Here is a 20,968-nt window from a genome sequence, read left to right on the forward strand (position 1 = left end):
GTTGTTTGGAGCTTCTTCTGAAAGTGACTCTAAACCCGAAAACTAAAAATAAAAAAGTAATCCTTCCAAACTACATTTGTTATCTATTTGTGATTCTTACATTTTAACCACTTCAGCTCCAGAAGGTTTTACCCCCTTAATGACCAGGCCATTTTCTGCGATTCGGAACTGCACTTCCTTAACCACCATAGGAAAAAAATATGCTCCTCACCACCATCTAGTGGCCATAATATATACTTTCTGAATTCACACATTTGAATTGCCAGTAATATAACCTGGGGACATGCAGTGTAAATCCAATCAAGGAACAGCTATGCAAATTTTATTTTATCTAATATACACCTTACGGCCACTTTTTCAAAGGAATTTTAAGTGGATTTGGGTTCATTTTTTTTAACTGATGTTTTATATCTATAATATATTGCTATGTAATTTTTCATATTTACATTGATATAGAACAGAGCTCCAGCTTATAGTTTTTTCCCTATGGGTCCCTCTTCTCCAACAGAACAAAAAATGTATTCACAAGTTGTACTTGACCCCTAAACACTGCAGCCCTGTCCCTTACTTCCTCCTTGGTCCAGAAATAATACATGTAGGGTACCCCTATACAGTCAGAGCGTTATGGTGACAGCCGGTGCGTCCAGTGGTGGCTGGTGCTCCATGGGCCAGGGGGGGGGGGGTGTTAGACGGACCACACCGGCTCCAGCCCGCACATCATACCCCCCCTTGGACCACACTAGCTCCAACCTGCACACCATACACCCCCCCCGGACTGACATGTGGAGGGCAGGCAACGGCGTCTTCCCCCTCAGTCTCCTCCGTGGGTCGGACTTCCCCTGCCTCTCCCCCCTCCTCCTTGGCCAATAGCATGGCTTCTCCTTTCTGCCAATCAAGAAACGGGTCTCAGGACTCACTTCCCGATTGGCCAGGAGGAGAATCCATGTGACAATAGCGATCTTCGTTTTATTGGTAGCAGAACATGTTAAAGACAACGCGTTTCAGGGGGAACAGAGGCTCCCCCTTTAGAGCTTTTTAGTTGGCCTAGGTCAGTGAGCTAGGCCAACTAAAAGGCCCTGAAGAAAGGGGAGTCTCTGTTCCCCCGAAACACGTTGGCTTTAACATGATCTGCTACCAATAAAACGAAGATCTTTTGCTCCAAATGGGATTCTTATTGCTGATTTTGGGCGCTCCTTTAACCGACTACCACTATTAGCTGAGTGAGAGAAATTAAGGGTTAAGAGAAACATTGGCATACTAGTCAGTACCACTATGTAAAGGTGTATGCCTTGAAAGAAAAAAAAAAAAATCACCTCTAACTCGAACGTTTAATGTCCGATATGTAGAGGACGCTGCATTATGTAAAACTATTAGTTTAGTTTTGTACATTTTAGAATGGGGTGCCTCAAAATTGTGCATTATTTTAAAGGGTGCCTCGACTGCTAAAGAGTTGAGAAATACCGGTGTAAAGAATGAAGCTCGGCATTGCATATAGAAGCAGTTAGTTGCACTTGTTAGGCTACTAAAATTCTCCCTGGATCCCCAGCCAAAAGAGGACATTTTATTTACAGGTGGAGTCTGGGTGGCTGAGGTACATTTTGTCTTTATACATCTCTCAGGGACTCCAGTGCTGTGATATTTCCACCATTCATTATATTCAATACATCAGAATTTTAAACAGAAGAATGGGAGCCCCTTGTAAAAATTTCACCACTGAAATCCCTGAGAACGATAAAAAAACAACATAAACTGTAGTGTTCAAACATCTGCCAAACACTGTAGAAAACTTTGGGTGAACGAATAAAACTGTTGCTGTCCTCACAGAATGAAGCATACAGTACAATATAGTCCTAGTTAGTAATGGTAATTGATCCATCGTAAACAGCAATCACAAGATAGAGGGGCTCGGTGAAGGTGGTGGTGAAGGTGTGGAGGTGTTGGATTGGGCCACACAGCTCATAAAAGGAGATCTTCCGAGCCTCATAATCCAGACAGATCCTGAATTTACGGCTGGTAGGCTTGTGAAGAAGTGGTATATATTTACTTTCATGTACAGAATTATAGCCATCATATCCCCTTCGCAAACACCAGGAATCCTTATTATTCCCAATATATGATCCCCTGTCCATACTGGGATAACACAACCCGACTCTCCAGCTTTTTGAATTCCTCGTGTCCACCTCCCAGGAATGCCGTCCTGAAGAAAAACTTCTCCTGCTTAGAACCTGATAGTTCTTAAATCTTTTGTGAGTATTTAGGCGATTTAAATTTACTTCTGACAAAGATGCAGCTTTAAGATCTCTTGAAATCTTTATATCATTAGCAGCTGTTTCCTCATCAAGCAAAACACCTTCTGGTTGCTGAGTATCAATGTGAATGTCTTTTATAAAGTCAGATAATTTGTGTAATCTGTCTGTGATGGAATTCTCATAGAAATCACCTTCACTCGGAATCTTTGTCTCCATATTATCCTCCTGCTCGGTATGACAGATGTCCTCTGAGTTCTGATCCTTCAGGACGGTCATTGGGTCGGTGGTGTCACACAATTCCTCAATGTGACTCATCTTCCTGGACATCTCGTCCTTCTTTATCTCCAGCTGTTGGATTAGATCGGACACCGATTGTGAAATCTTCTCCTCCTGCATGGAAATTTCACTCAGGACTCTCTTCTCAAGTTCTTCCAGCTCTCTTCTGATATTTCTGAACAGGGCAGTGACTCTCTCTATTACACCGGCTGCTCTTTCTTGTACGTCTGTCCTGCGTTTTTGCAGACTCTGGACTTGTTTCTCAGCCCATGCTTTATTTGAGGTCACAATCTCCAGATCTTTCCTCAACTTCACTTTCTTCTTCTCAGAGGCTTCATCCAGTGACTCCACCTGGTGTCCTTTGTGTTCTCCAACAGCAATACAATATACACAGATACAAACCCTTTCCTTGGTGCAGTAATATTCCACAATCTTTTTATGGATGGAGCATTTTCTGTTTCCCGGGGAGTTGGTGGGATCTGATAAGACGTGTTCTGGTGACCTGACATGGACGGTCAAATGTTTGCCACATAGAGAACTTTCACAGAGCAGGCAGGATTTTAAAGCCGGTACAGGAGAGTCCACACAGTAAGAACAATAGATTCCTGTATCTTTCTGATCAGGCTGAGAAATAAAAAACATCTCCGCTATGTTACGTAGAGCTATAGGAAGTAGATAGTTCAGGTCGGTCCTGGAACTCCTCTCTGCACTCCGGACAGGTATAAAGTCCAGACGCCTCCTGAGTGTCCAACACACGGCCAATACATTCCCGGCAGAAGTTGTGTCCACATTTCAGTGTTACCGGATCCGTATAAATGTTCAGACAGATGGAGCAGCTCAGCTCGTCTCTCAGATTCGCAGATGCCATTGTAGCCAGCGGGAGGAGAAATGAAACTGAAAGTTTGTTCAATTTCTGTTAAACAAGACGGAAGGATTAATACAAAGGAAGAGTCACCGGAGCTTTGCTTGTCCAGCTCACCTTTCACACAACCAGTCCACGCTCACACTCCAAGTTTTCAAAGTTCTACGATTTCAAACACCATTTGCCGATCTCTGATCTTTGTTACTTTGTAGCAGCTCTGGATGGATTAGACTCACTCCAAGGTTGTGAATGTGTCTGAAAGTCTCCAAATGAGAATTTCCTTTGTATCGGTTCAAAGAATGATTTCATTACACTTTGGGTCATTCATTGCCTTCTTCAGACTTCTGTTTTTGCTCAGGGACTTTGCAGAGCTGGTTCGTCAACTTCAGCTTCTTCCAGGAACGTTCCAACTTTCCTCTCTGCAGTCAGAAACAATTTGACTTTCTAATCATGTGACCGCTGCCCCACCCACAGAAGGAATTAAAAGGTACAGGGCAGTGTCTATGAGAGTGCCTTATTATTATTATTATTATTATTATTATTATTATTAGTGTAGCACCACCCCCGTAGGAGCTGCTGATTTAATTATTGGGTCTACGTCCCGCCTAACAACCCACGGAATTGGCTCGAACCCTCCCTAGGCACAACTGACCCAGAACAGGACTGGAATACCAAATGGCTACACAGATTGGAATAGAACACTTCAATAAATAATACTTCAATAAATAATAATGACTTGTTACCTCTCTCCAGCTGCAGTCCTTCTGGATAACACAATGTGACCACACACAAGCTTGCTTTTAAACAGGAAAATTTACTGTAAATCAAACAGTTTCGATACAGTAAAATATACTATGATATCACTCCCCAAGGGCACTTTAATTACTTCAGGAAATGTCTCAGAGCCTTTAGGACTACCATCTGAATCACTATTATACTTTTGGAAATGAGGCTCAGCATTCAATTAGACACAGTACCAGACAGACAGACCTATCTGAGTCCCACATGCGGTTCCGCTGTTTCTTCTCTATATCTTCGCTAGCAACGTAGGTGTACTCGCGATTTGTAATCCACATTGAGGATGGATGATCAATAGAGAGAATGGCAGCAAACAGTTAGTAATCACCGCGGGGTGTCTGTGCAGGTTTGGCGGTAAAACTTTTGTGGGAGATGTAGGCCTCGGATGGTTCTTATGCGCATATAGATGTTTATCTATGAATCTTCTGGGGAGATATACTGGGTCACCCGGGGGTTTATTGCCTTCTGTTACACTACGGCTATCTCTGGATAAAGCTACTTCTTTGGTAGATAAAGTCAGTTTTGGGCAAGTGCCCTCTCACTCACAGGATTTTCCCTCTGGAACTCTCCACTGCTGTCTTAGTCTCTGATCTCTGTCACCAGCCGCGCTAGGTGTTCGTGGTGAACGACTCCGGTCTCTGCAAGCATTGATAGGACCTCCGGGAAGGGTCTTCTGCTGAAGATGGAACGTTTCAACTTAGTCACTTCAGGCCCAGAAGCTTTGGCCTAACATACAGCATCAGTCCACAGCGCTGGCTTCTTGCTTGCTCAGAGTCCAGTGCAGAAGGGGCGAGCCTGGCTCCTCCCTTCCTTTATCAAGCTTCCCCCACAAGGCTGTGCGGTGAGGCAGTGCACCCTGGTACTCCCAAAGCACTATGGACGATGTAGTCTGCTCAACTTCTTGAAAGGAAAATCACATCACAAGAAATTCCATAGCAGCTGCAATGTGTCGTTTTGGCCACTAGATAGAGCCGAGTTCCTCTCAAATGTCAAACAAACAGTCATCTTTCAGGCATATGAAACACCGCTACACACTCCCCCCACTTAAGAAACTTTGGTCCCCAAAGAGGACAACAGCATGTACTCCAATGCATATGTTGGCAGTACACAACAAAAACATTAACATATGCATAACAGGGAATTATCTTCCTTTTCATAAGCAGAATTCAAACTCAACAACTGCATATTACAACACAGGTTCGACATAGGAACCTCCCACCAATTGTCGGGGGAGGGAAGGTAATTCTGTTCACAGACCCCCGACACTTGGGTGGCTTGTACAGATGTGCCTGGGGGTGAGCTAGGGTTGTCCTCCACCAAATCTGCGGTGGAAGAACTAGGCTAATCAAGAGATCGTTTGGAAGTAAAGATAGCTTCTTCCGAGCATTCACCCAATTGGTCATAGGTCAGTCTTTTGGGTGGGTGAATGACTCTTCTTTCCCTCTGCTCTTTGGGAGGCACGATCTCAGAGGTACTAGGACCAGCCACTTCTGGGGATTCTTCAATGTCCTCCTCCTCATGTTCCAACACACAGGAATCTGATGTTTCAAGAGCGGTCAGTTCTTCTTCAGAGAAAGGTGCAACCTCCTCCTCAGGATCTTCATCATCAACTACTTCTTCTGGAAGCATGTGGAAAGGTATGAATTCAGGGGCTTCTGCCCGAAGGGTTTCTCTTTCAGCCAATTCGGATGAAGACAGGGAGGCAGGTGTGGGTTCTGGTAACTGAGATGACCACATCCAGTCAGGTACCTCCTCTTCATCTTCCAGATCTTCAGATGGAGAATTTCCCTCCCTCACATCTGGGAGTGTCGACTGAGATCTGGTGACTGGTCTGGACAGGCGAGAGCTCAAAGGGGTCTCTGGCGAATCTACGACAGGAGGCATGCGAACTGCTTCAGAGAGAGGTAGTAGATGGTTCCTATGCCAAATCTTCAATGGACCCACACTTCCTTCAGGCCGAATTTGATACACAGGGAGGTTTGGTAGTTGCTTGCAGATAACATAAGGTTGGGACTTCCAGCGTTCTGCCAACTTGTGTTTTCCCTGGACACCCAAGTTCCTCAACAATACCCTGTCCCCGGGTTGCAAGTCTTGGATCCGAACTTTTAAGTCAAAATATTCCTTTTATTCCCCAGTCCACGTTGATCAGATGTTGCCTGAGCTTTATCATATGCTGATTTCAGACTCTTCCTCAGTCGGTCCAAATACCCCTTGTGAGATGCTGAAGAGGTGTGATCGGGCGAGATGCCAAAGGCCAAATCCACTGGCAACTGAGCCTCTTGTCCAAACATTAGACGATAAGGGGAATATCCAGTAACATCACTGACAGTACTGTTGTAAGCATGCACAATGGCAGCTACATGTTTGCCCCAATGCTGCTTCTTCTCCGAGCTCAAAGTCCCTAACATGTCCAAAAGAGTCCTGTTAAATCGTTCAGGCTGGGCATCCCCTTGTGGATGGTATGGAGTAGTTCTAGTCTTTTGAATGCCTAACAGATCTAACAGTCTCTTGATCAGTCTGCATTCAAAGTCCCTTCCCTGATCTGAATGGAGGCGTTGTGGTAACCCATAGTGTACAAAGAACTTCTCTACAAGAACTTTGGCTACCGTTGAGCCCTTCTGATCTTTTGTTGGGAATGCTTGGGCGTATCGGGTAAAATGGTCTGTTACCACAAGGACATTCCCTTGACCACTCAGATCAGGCTCTTGGCAAAGGAAATCAGTGCACACCAGTTCCATGGGTCCCTGGCTTTGCAGATGGCCCATTGGGGCTGCTTGACGTGGCAGAGTCTTCCTTTGTATGCATCGGACACAAGAATGACAGTATCCTTCAACTTCGGCCTGCCAGTAGAACCTGTCTCTGACAAGCTGAAAAGTTCTTTCAGGTCCCAGATGGCCATGATTATCATGAAGAGCAGCCAGAACTCTCTCCCTGTATTTAGCTGGTAAGAACAGTTGCCACTTCTCCTCCAGATCTTCGGATGGACCTCTTCGGTAGACCACCCCTTCTCGGATCTGTAGCCGGGTCCACTCTCTATGCAAAAGACGGGCCCCTTGAGGAGAGTCTGTTAGAAGTAACTCAGGGCGCTGGTTCTCCAAGGCTTCCAAAAGAAGTTTTCCCAGAGGGTCTTCCAGCTGCTCCTTCCTCAAGTCCCTTTTGGAAAGCCGGGGTAAATCTTCCCCTTCAACTTGGGTCACCCTGCAATAGTATTTGGGTACTCCGACAGCCAAAACCCCAATCTCTTTGGCTCTTGATCCTCCTCTGGATCGAAGTTCAGTTCCCTGATATAGGGCACGCACCCCTTCTGGAGCCAAGTGGGTCCATTCTTCATCAGGTTCGTGTGGTGCATGCAACCTTCTGGATAGGGCATCTGCATCCCTGTTCCCGACACCTGGCCGATACTTCAAGCTGAAGTTGAAGCTAGAGAGGGCAGCCAACCATTTGTGTCCTGTTGCATCCAGCTTGGCTGTAGTCAACAGATAGGTGAGTGGATTATTATCCGTCTTGACAATGAATTCAGCTCCGTACAGGTAATCTTTCAGTTTGTCGACCACTGCTCACTTTAAGGCCAAGAATTCAAGTTTGTGGGTAGGATAATTCCTTTCAGCAGGTAGTAGACCCCTGCTCACGTAGGCGACGGGTCGCAGGTGACCCTCATGTTCCTGGTAGAGTACCCCACCCAGCCCATCTCGGCTGGACATGTAGTTCATATGGTTTCGTGGGGTCTGCGTAGGCCAACACAGGGGCAGTGGTTAGATTCTTTTTCAACTGAATGAAAGCCCCTTCACATTCTGGGGTCCACTGATCCTGGATGGACTCCTTAGCCTTCCGGGGTCCCATGGTGGACTTCACCGGCTTGACCAGTTCAGGAACGTCATCTTCTTCGTTCTTTAGTAACTCATTGAGGGGTCGGGCAATCTTGGCGAACCCCTCCACAAACCTCCTGTAATAGGAGCAAAAGCCCAGGAACGACCGAAGTTCAGTCACATTTGTAGGTCTCAGCCAGGAGGCGACAGCTTCCAGCTTGTCCGGTTTGGTGGCCACCCCTTCTGCAGACACGATGTGGCCCATGTAATGGACAGAGGATTGATAGAACTGACACTTCTGACACTTCTCAGGAGAAAGTTTCAGGCCTTCTTCATGTAGCCTCTTCAGGACCTTTTCCAACCTCTCCCCGTGTTCTTCCAAAGCCCTGCCAAACACGATAACATCATCCAAGTATACCAGTACCTCTATCAAATTCATATCCCCAATGGTCCTTTCCATCAGCCTCTGGAAAGTAGCAGGAGCTCCTGACAACCCCTGAGGCATGCGATGGAACTCAAAGAACCCCACAGGGGTGATGAAGGCTGTCTTCTCCCGGTCTTCAGGGTGCATGGGGATCAGATAGTATCCACTCTAAGTCCATCACACTGAACCACTTTGCCCCTGACAGGCTCTGTAGGGCGTCTTCAATTCGAGGAGTGGTATACTGGTCTGGGATGGTTCTTCTGTTCAGTGTTCGGTAGTCGATACAAAGCCTCAAAGATCCGTTTTTCTTCCGGACTACCACTATCGGAGAAGCATACGGGCTCCTGGATTCTCGAATAACCCCAGTCTTCTTGAGTTTCGCCAGCTGCTGACATAGATTTTCTAAGTCACCTAAGGGAACTCGCCGGACTCTTTCTCGGAAAGGTTTGTCCTCACTCAGGCGGATCTTATGAGTGGCACTCCTGGCGCATCGCACGTCGAACTCATCCTTAGAAAATATTCCTTGCCATCGAGCAAGTTGTGCCTTGGCCCTCTTCACCCATTCCGGTGGGAGGGCAGCGTTTCCAGAGCAGAGCTCTTCTATGACAACTTCACCCCTTTCCTCCTCTTTAAGATCAGATGGGACTACTGGGGTAGCCAGGTTGACTTGGCCCTGTTGGAGATACAACAACTTTAAGCTTAGTCTATTGCAGTTCATAAATAGGACAGTAGGTGCCGCTAATGCTAAGTGATATGCTATGCATTTTGTATGATGTGTATTTCCTGTACAATGTACTGAACTTGTTGGTTATCTCTTCCTGTCTGTGTCTTATTACAAATGAGAAGGTGACATGTTTGATTCCTGTGTTATGTTCCAATAAAGAAGCCAGTTCCTGTTTACTCCACAATGTCTGATCTGAATGGACTCCGCTGCACCCAGTGATCGCACTCTGCAACAGGCCCAACAGCACTCTGGCCGGTACCTTTGCCGGTGTAGTAGAGGTGTTTCTGACACTTACTAATACCCTTCCACAGTTTTTCTGTAACACCTTCAAAGGGATCACTTCAGGGATTACTTCTATCCCTCTCTCCTCTTCCTATGGACCTGATTCAAAGATGATAAAAGGGCCCGGCTGTTTCCATGTGAGTTTAACCGAAGCTTTCAGACACGCCACCTCTCCTGGCTGCAAGACCTTTTCTGTTCTGTCCAACTTCCAGAGTCTTCCAACTCCTTCTGCAGGAGTCTCTTGCTCCAATACTAGTCGTTGATAGGCCTGCCGTAGCATGGGGTGAATCCTTGGCGTTGGAGCATCCTGTCCCTGGACCAGTTGTGTCAGGAGGCGCCTTACCAGGTCAGTGTTGGTCCCTACAATGAGAGCGCTTTTGTTGGCCCCTGGCGGACGAGGACAGACCACCTCTAGGGTGTCGAAGGTTTCAGCTTCACCAGCCACTGATGGGTCCAAGGTCAACTTGATTGGCAGATACCCGTCATAGGGAAAACTTTGAGTCCCGATACCCCATATCTCCAGATCTTCCAACTTCTGCATAGGTAGATGGGTAAGGTGTTTATCATAGAAGTCTTTATACAGAAGAGTCACTTGGGCCCCAGTGTCAAGGAGGGCTCTTGTGTAAATTCCTTCTACCTGGACGGAGACTACAGGGGAGGGCCCGACCATGTTAGTTGGGAATTCTCTTGAAGTGGCCTTGTTGTCTGATTCAGTTCTCTGCACCCAAGCTCTTTTCTTCTTTCTTTTTTTCCTTGGATTCAGTCCCCGCTGAGTCCGGTGTGCATTGATTTTCCTCCCCCCAGTAGCCTGGAGTATAGAACTAGGGGCGTTGTACCTAGATCTGACTCCCTGACTCAGATTCCCTGAATCAGTGAGTCTCTTGGAGTCCCTTGAAACTGGCAGGCACCCGGTCGACTCCTTCACCGGTGCCCTTCTGAAGTTTTTCTGCTGGCTTGCGAGGTTTCGAGGCAACATTTCCTGGGCTGGGACATACTCCTCTAACATGTCCTACTCCCCCACAGTTGAAACAGGTTAGGAATCTTCTAGGTGTCGGTTCCGGGTCTACTCTAAGGTTAGGAGGTTTATCTGGCTTCTTTGATGTGTTCCCATTAGGTAGAGTAGATGCCTGACTAGTCAGGATGGACACCATTTCTATCAACTGGGACACCTTCTTTTGCACTTATCACTCTGACTCGAGCAGTTGAGTCAAACTGCCGACTCTTCCTTTTGTTGTCCAACATGACCTCTTCTTCTCTGACCATTCGGATCAGGTCAGGGTATTCTAGAATGCCACCATCTTGGCGAGTTCACAACAGTATGGCAATGGGATCTAAAGGTTGAGCCCCTCTCAGCACCTGCCGTGCACGAGTCTCATCCACCTTTCGGGGATCTATCCCTTTCTTTAACAGGATCTGGTGGATGATCTTATCCAGGCGTCTAATAAACTCAGACAACTTCTCTTCCTCTTCTTGGTAACAGTGGTCTAACTGGTAAAGAAGTTCAGTCACATTCTCCGTCCGACCAAATACATCTTGCAGAATGTCCAGATAATCCTAAGCAGTACAGTTCTTTTTGCTTAGCTTGAGATTACGTACAGCCTCTAGTGCAGGTCCCCTCAAACGTTCCGTGATTCTCTGTTTCTTTTGCTGTTCTGGTACCTCCCACTCTTCCAGAGCCTGAGCGGCAGTATCTAACCACTCTTCAAACCCATCTTCTGCTGAAGGCACAGGCTGTTTCCCAGAGAAGGTCCTGAGCTTCCTATATCCAGTCATCAGATAGTTTGGGGAGTCCTTACTACATTTTGCTACGATTTCCCAGAGAACAGCACACAGCTCTGAGCTAAAGGTAGACAAAGGTGGTGACTCTGGACTCCCTTCTTGGACACCTTTTTCTTTACTGGATCCCCCAAGAGTGGTGGATGAGGGACCTTCAGTAAGGACTTCAGGATGTATTAAGAAAAGTTCTGTTTAGTCAGTAGTCTTCACGCTGGTCCCCTTAAAGTAATCAGGGACCCCCTTCCTCCACTCACACAATGCATACGTGTGTGGAACGGTGGTGTCTGTCTTTATGTCAGTCACCCAGAATTTCATGTCTGTGGACAGTGCCCTTAAAACTGGGAGGAGTTTTTCCTCAGTCCAGACGTCTCCCTTGATTTCAACCACCAGGCATAGCATACTAGCTCATTATGTATTACTTACCTTAGAACAAAGCCCCGACACGGACCCCCGGACACTGCTGCGGGCGCTGCCATGATCCCTCGGCGTCTCTTCCGGTTTCGCGGCTCCGGCGCTGTGATTGGCCGGAGCCGCGATGACGTCACTCCCGCGCAAGAGCGCGGGAGTGATTTTCTGGCAAGCTCCCGGCAAGGAAAACGGACCTTCAGAGCGCATGCGCTACTGGCGTGAGCGGCTGCATGCACTGCAAATATGTACAGAGACATCCTTGATGAAAACCGCTCTGGAGCGCTCTGGACCTCAGACTGGGTGAAGGTTCATCTTCCAACTGCTACAGGACAACTCTGTGAATGTCCTTGAGTGGCCCTGCCAGAGCCCAGACTTCAACCCGATTGGACATCTCTGGAGAGATCTGAAAATGGCTGTGCACCGACGCTCCCCATCCAACCTGATGGAGCTTGAGAGCTCCCGCAAAGAAGAATGGGAGAAACTGCCCAAAAATAGGTGTGCCAAGCTTGTAGCATCATACTCAGAAATACTTGAGGCTGTAATTGGTGCCAAAGGAGCTTCACCAAAGTATTGCGCAAAGGATGTGATACTTATGTACATGTTTTTCTTTTAGTTTTTTTTTTTTTTTAAATACATTTGCAAAGATTTCAAACAAACTTTTTTCACATTGTCATTATGGGGGATTGTTTGTAGAATTTTGTGGAAAATTAATGATTTTTTTTTTAAATTTTGGAATAGGACCCTTCATTTACTATATCTGATCTCCCACAGTACATAGAAATTTAATTATTTTAGTCAATTTAAACTGCTAAATGCCTTTTCTCATCAGCAGTATATAGCTGTCTTGTGACTTCTATCAGTTCCTGATTAAGCTTGTAGGAAAAGTTTTCATACTGCACTGGCTGTCCTATCACGATGCAGGACCCCTCACCCTCTGTCTGGACATTGCTGATTGGCCCTGTGCTGATCACATGCACCTTCCCAGGGAAAAAGAAAAACTCTCTAGCAATACACACTAAACTGAGCATGTGCAGAGTGACTCCAAAGGCTCTCTACAATCTGGACATTTTCTGGAGTCAGTAGAAGAAGAGGAGGGTCAGAGAAGACAGAATCAAACAGCCTTTTTACACAATACGGAGGATTAACCCCTTAGGTTCCACAGTGAGTATAACTAGCATGCTTTACTGCATATACAGACTGATTTTACGGTTGTGGATTTAGTAACGCTTTAAGGCAGTTGTCAGCAATTACCTCAGGATTTTCCTACTGCTTTATTTTATCACTGTAAGAAGAGGAGAGGGCGCCTCTAAGTGCAGCATAAAAGACATTTATTGGCACACAGGGAGACTCCATCAAGGCGGTCCTGTCATCCGAGGCCTTGGTGGTACGCACACCTCACTCGTAGACCGCACGGGGCATAGTGACGTCAGGGGGTGTTGTCAGTCCACGAGTGAGGTGTGCGTTCCACCTTATTGAATAGAATAAGGGAGGGTCATAACTCTTGTCAGTTTTGCCATCTGTGTCAAATTGGGGAGATTTTTCTTCACTTCCTGTCTCATAGGCATAACAGGAAGTTGTATCTAAACTGAGGGAAAACCCCTCTAAGTCCAGGTTCTCACTGCTCCGATATGAAAGTTGTGCGACTTCTGATCCGACTTTGTTCTGGTCGCCAGTCCTCAGGAGGGATGTGCTGCAACTGGAAAGAGTCCAAAGAAGGGCAACTAAGCTGATTAGGGGACCTAAATTATGAGGAGCGTTTACAAGCACTCAATTTATTCTCCCTACAGAAGAGATGCCTGAGAGGGGACAGGATAGCGATTTACCTCAACAGCATAAAAAAAAACTATTCAGTCGCAAGGAGTGCAAGAGGACATGAGGCCATACAATGCGATTAAAGGAGAAGCGATTTAACCCCAGGCTACGAGAAAAAAAAAAAAAAAAAAAAAATCTCACAGGTGATCAAATACTACCAAAAGAAAGCTATATTTGTGAGAAAAAAAGAACATCCATTTTATTTGGGTACAGCGTCACACGACCGTGCAATTTTCCGTTAAAGTAACGCAGTGCCGAATCGCAAAATATGGCAAGGTCAGGAAGGGGGCAAATCTTCCGGTCCAGAAGTGGTTAGCTGAAAAAAGGTTGAGTAACACTGATCTACATTAACCTCCCTGGCGGTATGATTATGTCAGGAATTCTGTACCAAAAGCAGTACAATTTTTTTCATGGAAATTTGGCGTTATGTATTATAGGCCTACAATTCTTAGTAATTACTGACTTAAACCTGACCAAGACAATACTCTAGTAGACATCCCAGATGTGATAAATTTGAAACACAAATGCATGAATTATAATCTAATCAATAATATAATTTTATTATATATATATATATATATTGTGAGGGATAAGCTCTAACGAGCAGGGCCCTCTATTTCCTCCTGTTCTGAACTGTATTGTAAATTTATTGTCTTCCCTCAAATTGTAAAGCGCTGCGCAAACTGTTGGCGCTATATAAATCCTGTATAATAATAATAATAATTAGCTCGGTAGCGGGTGTGGGTGACCCCTTTGGGGGGGTTCGTTACACAGGGAGATAGCCGAGAAGTGGTTGCAAACAACAGTTTGGTTTATTCATGCGATTTTCTTCACCAGACTGCAAGCGTCAAAAACATCCAAAATGAAATAAAGCACAAAATAAATCCTTGTCACTGTGGGCGGCTACCTTCTCACACACAGGAACCTACCTAAGGAGTCTGTCCCCAACCTACTGTTGGGCAGACTTGGCTGATCATACAGCAGACCATCAATAGTCCATTTATTATCTCTTCACATAGAGAATGTCCCTTTTCTCTTCACACAGCACATGTTCATTGGACTTTCCTTTCACATAGAAAACATCCATTGGTTTTTCTCTTCACATAGAAAACAGTCCAAGATCTCACCTTGAGAAGTCTTCACACTTTTTACCCTCCTCAGCGCACATCGCTTCAGGAGGCATTTCCTCTCCCATGCTCACACAGCTTTAGGAGGCACCCATCTGACTGTCCTCCTCTACTCACACAGCGTCAGGAGGCAGCAATCAATAGACTTCCTCTGGACAAATAATAGAGGCCTTAATTTCCTCATTCTGGACAGCTGAAGGTTTTTCAACTTCCTGCTGGCTACCTCTGCAGCCGACACCCTATTAGTAATTGGTGAATTGTCTAAACCAAGCAGACATGTATCTCCTGTCCGTGACAACATCCACAGATTTACCTGACTTCCTGTCACAATATATATATATATATATATATATATATATATATATATATATAATAAAATTCTATTGATTAGATTATAATTCCTGCGTATATATATATATATATATATATATATATATATATATATATATATATATATACACACACATATACACACACACACACACACATTATATATATATATATATATATATATATATATATATATATATATATATATATATTAGTGGGTACGGAAAGTATTCAGACCCCCTTAAATTTTTCACTCTTTGTTATATTGCAGCCATTTGCTAAAATCATTTAAGTTCATTCTTCTTCCTCATGAATGTACACATAGCACCCCATACTGACAGAAAAACACAGAATTGTTGACATTGTTGCAGATTTATTAAAAAAGAAAAACTGAAATATCACATGGTCCTAAGTATTCAGACCCTTTGCTGTGACACTCATATATTTAACTCAGGTGCTTTCCATTTCTTCTGATCATCCTTGAGATGGTTCTACACCTTCATTTGAGTCCAACTGTATTTGATTATACTGATTGGACTTGATTAGGAAAGCCACGCACCTGTCTATATAAGACCTTCCAGATCACAATGCATGTCAGAGCAAATGAGAATCATGAGGTCAAAGGAACTGCCTGAAGAGCTCAGAGACAGAATTGTGGCAAGGCACAGATCTGGCCAAGGTTACAAAAAGATTTCTGCTGCACTTAAGGTTCCTAAGAGCACAGTGGCCTCCATAATCCTCAAATGGAAGACGTTTGGGACGACCAGAACCCTTCCTAGAGCTGGCCGTCCGGCCAAACTGAGCTACCGGGGGAGAAGAGCCTTGGTGAGAGAGGTAAAGAAGAACCCAAAGATCTCTGTGGCTGAGCTCCAGAGATGCAGTCAGGAGATGGGAGAAAGTTGTAGAAAGTCAACCATCAATGCAGCCCTCCACCAGTCGGGGCTTTATGGCAGAGTGGCCCGATGGAAGCCTCTCCTCAGTGTAAGACACATGAAAGCCCACATGGAGTTTGCTAAAAACACCTGAAGGACTCCAAGATGGTGAGAAATAAGATTCTCTGGTCTGATGAGACCAAAGAATCTTTTTGGTCTTAATTCTAAGCGGTATGTGTGGAGAAAACCAGGCACTGCTCATCACCTGCCCAATACAGTCCCAACAGTGAAGCATGGTGGTGGCAGCATCATGCTGTGGGGGTGTTTTCATCTGCAGGGATAGGACGACTGGTTGCAATCGAGGGAAAGATGAATGCGGCCAAGTACAGGGATATCCTGGACAAAAACCTTCTCCAGAGTGCTCTGGACCTCAGACTGGGCCGAAGGTTTACCTTCCAACAAGACAATGACCCTAAGCACACAGCTAAAATAACGAAGGAGTGGCTTCACAACAACTCCGGGACTGTTCTTGAATGGCCCAGCCAGAGCCCTGACTTAAATCCAATTGAGCATCTCTGGAGAGACCTAAAAATGGCTGTCCACCAACGTTTACCATCCAACCTGACAGAACTGGAGAGGATCTGCAAGGAGGAATGGCAGAGGATCCCCAAATCCAGGTGTGAAAGACTTGTTGCATCTTTCCCAAAAAGACTCCTGGCTGTATTAGATCAAAAGGGGGCTTCTACTAAATACTGAGCAAAGGGTCTGAATACTTAGGACCATGTGATATTTCAGTTTTTCTTTTTCAATAAATCTGCAACAAATATATATACTAAACAAAATAAGTGTGTGGTGTAAACAGTGGAGCTAGACCTTGGCATATAGTCGCACTTGTTAAGCTACTAGAATTCGCCCGGACACCACTAAGGGAGCTGTCATTTTCCCCCAGTGTCTCTTCCGGGTTTGGCAGCTCCAGCGTTGTGAGTGGCCGGAGCCGCAAAGAGGTCGCTCCTGCGCATGCGCACTGGAGTTCACTTTCCGGCAAGGAGCTCTGAAGGTCCGCCAGACCTTTAGAGCGCATGCACCGCTGGTGTCAGTGGCTGCATGCATGGTGCATATCTCCTAAACCTGCATTTACTGTACCTGCAGGTAAGCCTTATTATAGGCTTACCTGTAGGTAAAAGTTAAAAAGTGGAGTATACTACCGCTTTAAGCTACTAGAATTCTCCCTGGAGCTCTGGCCAAAGGATGATATTTCATCAGGTTGAGTCTGGTGGGCTGAGACACCTTCTGATTTTAAATATCTCTCAAGAGGCCCCAGGGCTGTGATATTTCTGCTTTATTTCAATATAGTCAAGAATGAACAGAAGAATGGGAGTCCCTTGAAAAAGAAAACATAAACCAGCCATAGACAGTTTGAATCTTGGCCAGTTCAGCAGGGACCTGAATTGATCAATGGATCCAGTGCCGGGACAAGGTCAACTAGAGCACATGGGGAACATGCCAAATTGCAAAAACACTGAGCACTAATCTGCATGCTTACCCCCTAAGCACAAGTCCACCCCCTGCTGAAATACCCCCTCCAAGCTTGAATCTTTCACCTCCCCCCCCCCCAGCTCAAATCCTCCTTCCTAATCATCTAGAGCCCAGGGTGAACATGCCAAACTCCCCCCTATCACAAATCCTCTTCCCCGTCCCTCCTCTCAACACAAATCACCACTCCAAGCACACCTCCCCAAATTTCCTCTCCTAGAAAAATCCCTACCTCCAGCAGCTCCCCAAATTCCCCCTCCCAACACAAATCCCCTCACCCCAATCTTCTTATATGATACCACAGTGCCCAGGTCAGCCACCCCTCCTGCCCATCTCTTGTCCCGGCCCTGAATGGTTTAACTTGGGTACAACCAGCATGTCAGATTTTTCTACATATGGTTACTGCCATAAGCAGTAACCATTCTATTCTGATACTCCGGAAAGCTCCCCATGCCCCCCCCCCTTTTCTGAATATAGTGGCGCAGCAGGAGGCAAAAAAAAAAAAAACGAGCAATTTTCTTTTCTTTCACAAAAAATCATATAATTTATGGCCAATTTTAGGCTTTAGTGCTCAAGCATTCAACAAACATGGAAATATCAGATTTGGGTGAACTGACAAAACTGCATAGAATGAAACATACAGCAAACTATATACCTAGTTGGTAATAGTCATTGACCCTTTCCAAATATAGATCACAAGATGAAGGGGCTCAGTGAAGGTGGCGGTGAAGGTGTGGAGGTGTCTGATTGGGTCACACAGCTCATAAAAGGAGATCCGCCCGGCCTCGTAATCCAGAAAGATCCTGAATTTATGACTGGTAGGCTTGGGATCAAGCGGTATATGTTTATTTTCATACACATAGTTATAGTCTTTATGTAGCCTTCGTATACACCAGGAAACCTTATTATCCCCAATACACGATTTCCTGACCATACTGGGATAACACAACCCGACTCTCCATCCAATGGAATTACTCGTGTCCACCTCCCAGAAATGCCGCCCTGAAGAAAAACTTCTCTTGCTCAGAACCTGAGCGTTCTTAAATCTTTTGGGAGTTTCTGGACGATTTAATTTTACTCCTGGACAAGATACAGTTTTTAAATCCCCTGAAATCTTTATATTATTAGCAGCTGTTCCCTCGTCAAGTAGAACTCCTTTTGGTCGCTGTATACAGATGTGAATATCTTTTACTAGATTAGATAATTTTTTTAATTTGTCTGTGAGGATATCCTCATAAAAATCACCTTGACTGGGAATCACTGCGTCCATATTATCCTCCAGCTCGGTACGACAGATGTCCTCTCCGTCTGAGTTCTGATCCTCCAGGACGGTCATTGGGTCGGTGGTGTTACACAATTCCTCAATGTGACTCATCTTCCTGGACATCTCGTCTTTCTGTATCTCCATCTGTTGGATTAGATTGGACAGAGATTGTGAGATCTTTTCTGTCTGCATGGAAAGGTTATTCAGGATTCTCTTCTCAAGTTTTTCCAGCTCTCTCCCGATATCTCTGAACAGGGCAGTGACTCTCTCCGTTGCACCGGCTGCTTTTTCTTGTATGTCTGTCCTGCGTTCCTCCAGATTCCGGACTTGTTTCTCAACCCATGCTTTATTTGAAGTCATCATCTCCAGATCTTTCCTCAGCTTTTCCTTCTTCTTCTCAGAGGCCTCATCCAGTGACTCCACTTGGTGTCCTTTGTGTTCTCCAACAGCAATACAGTATACACAGATACAAGCCCTATCCTTGGTGCAGTAATATTCCACAATCTTTTTATAGATGGAGCATTTTCTGTTCCCCGGGAAGTCGGTTGGATTGGATAAGACGTGTTCTGGGGATTCGGCATGGACACTCAAATGTTTGCCACACAGAGAAATTTCACAGTGCAGGCAGGATTTTATAGCCGGTACAGGAATGTCCACACAGTAAGTACAATAGATTCCTGTATCTTCCTGATCCGACTGAAAAATAAAAAGGGTCTCCGCTATGTTACGTAGAGCTCTGGCGCTGTACAGTACAGGTCGTTCCTGGAATTCCTCTCTGCAATCCGGACAGATATAAAGTCCAGATGCCTCCTGAGTGTCCAACACATGGCCAATACATTCCCGGCAGAAGTTGTGTCCACATTTCAGTGATACCGGATCCGTATAAATGTTCAGGCAGATGGAGCAGCTCAGCTCGTCTCTCAGATTCGCAGACGCCATTGTAGCCAGCGGGAGGAGAAATGACTCAATTTCTGTTAAACAAGACGGAAGGAATAATACAAAGGAAGAGTCACCAGAGCTTAATTTGTCCTGCTCACCTTTCAAAGAACCAGTCCACACGCCCTACAGGATCTCAAATGTTCTAAGATTTTAAACACAGTTTGCAGATCTCAAATCCTTGTTACCTTTGTAGCAGCTCTGGGTGGATTGAACACATTGCAGGGTTGTGAACACACCTGAAAGTCTCCAAATGATAATTTTCTTATGCATCAGTTCAAATAACGATCTCACCGTTCTTTGGGTCATTCGTTGGCTTCAGAAATCTCTTTTTTGCTCAGAGACTCTGCAGAGCTGAATCATCAACTTCTTAGACCATGGTTCCAACCATTATTGGAAGCGAAATAATGATCCAACTTTCCTCTTTGCATTCAGAAATAGTTTGACTTCTTAAGTCATGTGACTGCCTTCCCACCCACAGAGGAAGTTAAAGCTACAGAGCAGCGTCTATGAGACTGACATACCATTAGGCCCTGTTCACACCTGAGCGTATTTCAGCTCGTAAAAAGGCTCATCTCTGAAGTCTCAAAACGCACAACAAGCAAAGTCCTATTCATTTCAATGGCCCCCTGTTCACATCTGAGCGTTTTCTCTCCAGAAGAAAAACGCCTGAAGCGCAAAAAAGTACATGAGCTTCTTTTTTGGCTGATTGCAAGCGTTTTTGTTAGATGTCAATGCCTTCCTCCAAACAACTGCAACAAAACGCCTGTAAAAGGCCAGAAAAAACGCCTGTAAGTGGAATTAGGTCTTGGAACTGCATATTCATAGCTCCCAACTGTCCCTAATTTTGAGGGACCGTCCCTGATTTGGAACAAAGTCCCTCTGTCTCTCTTTCCTTCTCATTTGTCCCTCATTTTGGTCTGATCTATATAGTTGTATATAAGGAAAAAAGAAAAAAACAGAGCGGCGCCACCTGAGTGTAGTATTAAAATCAGGCCTTTATTAGCATAAAAATGGTAGTGCACTCACATGGGTAAGTGGAAAACAGGCTTTACAACATAGGTCATCCGACTAGCTGCAGGGGAGGCAGGAGAGGTGAAGACAGACAGCCCTTGGTCCTGGCTGGGTCAGTGGCTTCTGGCACTTCCTGGTATCCTAGCAGCGTCTCAGCTTCTCCCTCGTCACATCCGGCGGAAACGGGGCAGTGCTAGCATGTTGATGGGGACAAGGGCCTCTTTCCGACAACCCTGGGCTGTGGTTTTCGGGGTCTGCGGGTGGGGGGCTTATTGGAATCTGGAGCCCCCTTTAACAAGGGGTCTCCCAGATCCCGCCCCCCCCGTCCCCCGTCATGTAGATGCCAATGAGCACTGAAAGCTGGAAATTGGTCTGGGCAGTAAGAGGGTGAAAGTGCACTGAGACATCTCCGCTGACACCCGCTGCTATCCGATTCCGATCCTATCCGTGAAATTCGGATGGATGGAAACCCTAT

The 20,968-nt window shown here is 45.5% G+C and overlaps 1 protein-coding gene and 1 pseudogene across 2 annotated transcripts; both read right to left on the reverse strand.

The window, feature by feature from the left end:
* Window positions 1-1,788: 1,788 nt before the first annotated feature.
* Window positions 1,789-3,518, reverse strand: LOC309567114 (E3 ubiquitin/ISG15 ligase TRIM25-like; annotated as a pseudogene). The gene has a single exon. The product of its transcript is annotated as an E3 ubiquitin/ISG15 ligase TRIM25-like (transcript).
* Window positions 3,519-17,868: 14,350 nt separating this feature from the next.
* Window positions 17,869-19,482, reverse strand: LOC309567111 (E3 ubiquitin-protein ligase TRIM62-like; the record flags this gene model as incomplete). The annotated part of the gene is made up of 1 exon (XM_082272441.1): window positions 17,869-19,482. One exon carries the CDS (start codon window positions 19,480-19,482, stop codon window positions 17,935-17,937), a length of 1,548 nt encoding a protein of 515 aa, XP_082128567.1. The 3' UTR covers window positions 17,869-17,934.
* Between the last annotated feature and the right edge of the window lie 1,486 nt (window positions 19,483-20,968).

The sequence above is a fragment of the Pelophylax lessonae genome (assembly GCF_965119305.1).
Source record: "Pelophylax lessonae genome assembly, chromosome: 11".
NCBI lineage: Eukaryota > Metazoa > Chordata > Amphibia > Anura > Ranidae > Pelophylax > Pelophylax lessonae.